The sequence below is a fragment of the Pundamilia nyererei genome, unplaced genomic scaffold (assembly GCF_000239375.1).
Source record: "Pundamilia nyererei isolate P.nyererei 1_Seehausen unplaced genomic scaffold, PunNye1.0 scaffold00186, whole genome shotgun sequence".
Lineage (NCBI taxonomy): Eukaryota > Metazoa > Chordata > Actinopteri > Cichliformes > Cichlidae > Pundamilia > Pundamilia nyererei.
In genome coordinates, this window is record NW_005187587.1 from 606,773 (window position 1) to 611,674 (window position 4,902).

The 4,902-nt window shown below is 40.2% G+C and overlaps 1 protein-coding gene across 1 annotated transcript in view; it reads left to right on the forward strand.

Annotated features, from left to right (window-relative positions):
• LOC102197706 (toll-like receptor 2) overlaps positions 1 to 778 on the forward strand; it is a 9,219-nt gene extending 8,441 nt beyond the window's left edge. Inside the window, exon 3 of the mRNA XM_005746998.2 lies at positions 30 to 778. Coding sequence (XP_005747055.2) covers positions 30 to 611 — 582 coding nt within the window. The 3' untranslated portion in view covers positions 612 to 778. The remainder of the gene's footprint in view (positions 1 to 29) is intronic.
• Positions 779 to 4,902: the final 4,124 nt, after the last annotated feature.

A 4,902-nucleotide genomic window follows, 5' to 3' on the forward strand; every position in this document is an offset into this window, starting at 1 on the left:
CGATTTCTTTGCTCTGCTTAGGCATCCTGGTGCTGTGTGTGCTCATTGCAGGTCTGTGTTATAAGTTCAGCGTTGTGTGGTACATGAAGATGACCTGGGCATGGCTAAAAGCAAAGAGAAAGCCAAAGTTGAAGAAGGGAGTGCTCCAGTACGATGCCTTTGTGTCCTACAGTGAAATGGACTCCGGCTGGGTGGAGGCGCATCTGATCCCGGCCCTGGAGCAGTCGGAACCGCCCCTCCGACTCTGCCTCCACAAGAGAGACTTTGTTCCCGGAGGATGGATCGTAGACAACATCATGGACGCTATAGAGAAGAGTCACAGAACGCTCTTCGTCCTCTCCCAGAACTTTGTCAGAAGCGAGTGGTGCAAGTACGAGCTTGACTACACCCATTTTAGATTGTTTGATCAAAACGATGACGCAGTTGTGCTGATTCTACTGGAGCCCATTGACAAAAATAACATCCCCAAAAAGTTCATCAGACTGCGGAAAGTGATGAACTCCAGGACGTACCTGGAGTGGCCTGATGATGAAGATCAGATCCCAGCGTTCTGGCAAAGTCTGAGAACAGCGATCGAAACACCTGAAATTGACGATACAAACAATCTATAAAAGCATTTATATTTCACATTTTGAATATACACTCACTTTTATATTGACATTTTCTAAAAGCTAAAATGTCCCCAACTTTACTCTGAAAGCAGGTATTATTATAAGCAAATATAATAAAATTTATATAATTTTTTTAAAATATTCACTTTCTTCAATTAATCCCTACAGTTAACCATTAAAACAGTAATTTTGGAGATTTTGTTAATCTGAATTTGCAATTCTAAAAATATTTGAAAGTCCTCCTGTTTGACTCGCAATATAAATGTGCTAAAAAAGGAATTTGATGACTGAATAAAAAGTTTAGCTCTTTGTACACAATTTGGGTTGGTGCAATAAAGTACTCACTTATCCATCTGTATTAAATTTTGTTTAAAAGAAAATATAATCCTGTCTGGAATTGCTCAGTTTTTACCTTTTTTTTTGTTTTCTACTCCTCTTTAATTTCCTAGAAGAGATGATGCACCAAAGCAACTTCCACCTCTTTGTTAGCATGCTCAGTCTGTCCATTAGTATATGCGAGAGTCTTGTGATTGGTCCAGACTATGAAACCTCCAAAGTTGTAGTTTCTCTCTGCAGGCGAGAAGTAATGAGGGGGAAAAAAAACCACATGGACGAATATTTCCATGTCTTGTTGGGTGAGGACTGCTCCCACACCTGAATCTGAGGGGTCCTCTTCCACTAGGAACTGTTTACTTCAGTCAGGTTGAGTGAGAATGTGGATGTAGTGGAGAGCTGTCTGAATCTGTCTGCAGAGTTCCACTGAAAAGGGTGCTTGTGAGAGGTTGAACTGATTAGTAGCGACGCAACTCCATTGAAACCACGAATAAACCTCTAATAGAAGCTTGTAAAACCCAGAAACCTTTTCAGATGTCTCCTGTCTGAGGGTACGGGCCAGTCGACCACGGCCTTTACTTTTACAGGGTCTGCTTGCAGTTGCTCTCTTCCCACAATGAATCCCAAAAGAGACACAGAAACTAGTGCTGTCAGCATTAATCCCGTTAAAATTATGTTAATGCCATAACCGCTTTAACGCAGCAAATCTCCGTTAGCGAATTATCGCGGTTCTAACGCGTTGACGCCGCGCAGCCCCACGCACGGGGTGAATCTCCGTTAACTTGCTAACGGAGATTTACCGCATTAATGCGGTTATGGCATTAACATAATTTAAACAAGATTAACGCTGACAGCACTAACAGAAACACATTTTTCTCCTGTCACGTAGGAACAGTTTTTCGAGAGGAGCTGGAGGACCAGACGCACATGTTTCTAGTGCTCCTGGAGAGACTTAGAGAAGATCAGGATATCATCTAGATACACAAACACAAAGTGATTATTGAAATCTCGTAGCACATCGTTGATCGGGGCCCGAAACACTGCAGGGGCATTGGTCAAACAAATTGGCATAACCAGATACTCAAAATGTCCAAAAGGGTGTTGAATGTTGTTCTCCATTCGTCTCCTACCTTAATTCTGACCAGGTGATGATAAGTGTTACAGACTTCCAGCTTAGTAAAGATAGTCTCACCTTGAAGCAGTTCAAAAGCAGTTGTGAGGAGAGGTAAAGCATACTTGGTCCCTGCGTACACTTTCACAGTCAAAACAAAAGTTAAGAACGAGTGTTTTGTCTTTTTTTTTCCATGAAGGAAAATCCAGCACCAAAGGGAGACAAAGATGGGCGGATTATGCCACCTGTGAGGGAATCTTAGCAGCCGAGGTAGAGCAGTCCTGGGGGCTGGCTGGGTGGCCAGCAGCATAGGTGGAGCAACCCTGCAGGCCAGCCAGGTGGCAGAATATATGTTCTCAATTTAGCTGATTTAGCTGAATCACAGAATTTAGCGATTCCAATTCCATTATTAACATCAATTATCGATTCAATTTCTTATCGATTCTCGTATGGACCTTCATCGCATTCTCATTGGCTCCACTTCAAGAGTGACCACCATCACTTTAACATGCTAAGCAGCGTATCACAGGCATTACAGTAATGCAAATGAATTGCATGCTGCATATATTTCCTCTTTTGTTGTGATCAATGTTGGGGTTGTTACTCAAAAAATTAATTATTACACATATTATACACCAGACTTTTCTTAAAAAGTAACAATAGCCACCCCAGTCACTACCTAACACACTCAACATGTCACGGCATTTTCAGTTTCTTGTGTTTTGGTATTTTTCTGTATTATGATTTATGGTTTGATTCTTTAGCTGTGCTGTTTTGATTATTCTTCTAGGTTTAGTTCAGTGTCAAGTTTGCGTCTTTGTGATTTGTTTCTCGTTTCCTGTTTTATTTTGTTAGTCTCAGTCCTATGTCAGTGTATTCAGTTTTACTTCCCCCTGTCTCGTTAGCCCTAATTTCTCCCAGCTGTGTCTCCCTCCTGTTTCCTATTCCCTGATTACTCCACTGTGTATATAAGCCCTGTGTTTTCCTTTGTTCTCTGTTGCGTCGTTAATGTCTCCTACCCTCAGTAAGCTGTGTGTTTGTCTTGTACTCCTGTTTAGTTTTTCTGTTCAGAGCTTTGTGTTGTTTTTGTGAATTTTATTTATGAGGAGATTTTTCCAGCAGTAAAGCTGCATTTTGAGTTCCAGTCCCGTCTTTGAGTCCTGCATTTCAGGTCCTTTTTTCCTGCCTGCCACACAGCCTATCATGACACAGCATGCTCGTACAAAGCTTTTTATTATAATTAACAGAGTTGATATTTGGTTTCCCCTGCAGTGAAGCCATAGACCGCACCTCCGCCAGAGTAATAAAGTACATTGCTTAATAACTCCCAGGAGAAAGTAATTAGTTATTCTACTCATTACATTACTTTCATGTTACTCTGTAAAATAACCTCAACCACACTGTCTCATAATGAGCATTTAACATTATAAATCTCGAGGCTGCAGTCCTATACACCAACACAAATCCCTGCGCTAATGACGGCAAACATATGATCTTTCTCTCAGTATTTAGGTGTGAAAACAAAGCTCACAGCACAAAGAAAAGATGAAAACCAGCACAAAGACACTTTTGAGTGATTCTACTTTAGACACACAAACAGGCAGAAAAGGAGCCTGCAGTGTGACTGCTCATCCCTGCTTTTGCTACCTGTTGAAGTGCAAAGCTCGACTGCTAGGCTGGGGTCAGCATTCACTCAGCTAACGTCACAAACTGAAAGCAGCTAATTGCAGCACAAATGCGACCGTCAAATAACTGTAACCGTTCAACGGAGGGAGTTTCTTGTTTTGTTTTTTCCTCCAGTCAGACAAAACAAGTGCAGACAAGTACAGCCACACTCTTCAATAGCGTACACACCCATTCTCACACGGCATGGAATTAATCTTTTAGGATTTAAACTTAAATGCACCTTTTCTTTTTTTTTTTGCTTTACTTTTTGAATATTTAACAAAAAACATTTTTGTTGGGCGTTTGAAGGCACATGTATTTTATTCAAATAACATATAGAGGAAGCTTTCTACAGACAACTGAACAGTAAAACCAGAGAAACCATTTATCCTATTCTTATCCCAAAGCCCTGCAGACAAACTGCCACTCTGTTTCTGTATCACCACTTCCTAATATGGCAGGATGTATGCCAGACATGGGGAAATAGTTAAGCCACAACCAATAGAAGTGGCACAGGACACTTCAGAAGTTGTTCTGAATGTTCAGAAGAAGTGTGAGACATTTCAACTGTGACCAAGACGGGACATTTATGAAGGTATTTTCTCATTATTTTGTTCTGTGCAGGCCTATCGCTGTTAAGCTTGTTTTTTTTGACCAGAGAATTTATTATGTTTTAATGATATGTTGAAAAACTAATTATAACATCAGTAACATTAAATTTGAAGAACATTTTCCAATTCCATTTTTAAATTCTTTGTTTATATGCAATTAAAGACACACATGATTTTCCTACTTCAGTGAAACATTCTGAACTCTATAACAACCAAGACAAATTCCACACTATGAAAAGCAAGTCAAGTGTCAACTATTAGACAATTATTTAAAGATCGTAGATTATATTGTGTACATTGTGTTATTGTGATGATTTACTGGCATACGCGTATATAATACTGTTCTTTTATTCCTCTGAAAAGTAAGAATTTGTGTTTGTGTGAATTTGGTTCAGACGTTTGTGGTCCCTGATGTCTTTTCTGCAGACACGTCTTTCTTAATGATCACTCGATTGCTGCCAGTGGGTCAAACTGTAATTTCCCCACCACGTTACTTTATGACATTAGCACGAAGCCTCCAGCTGTGCTCCAAAGCTGTTAGCATGGCTGTTTCATCATTACATTGTGTCAC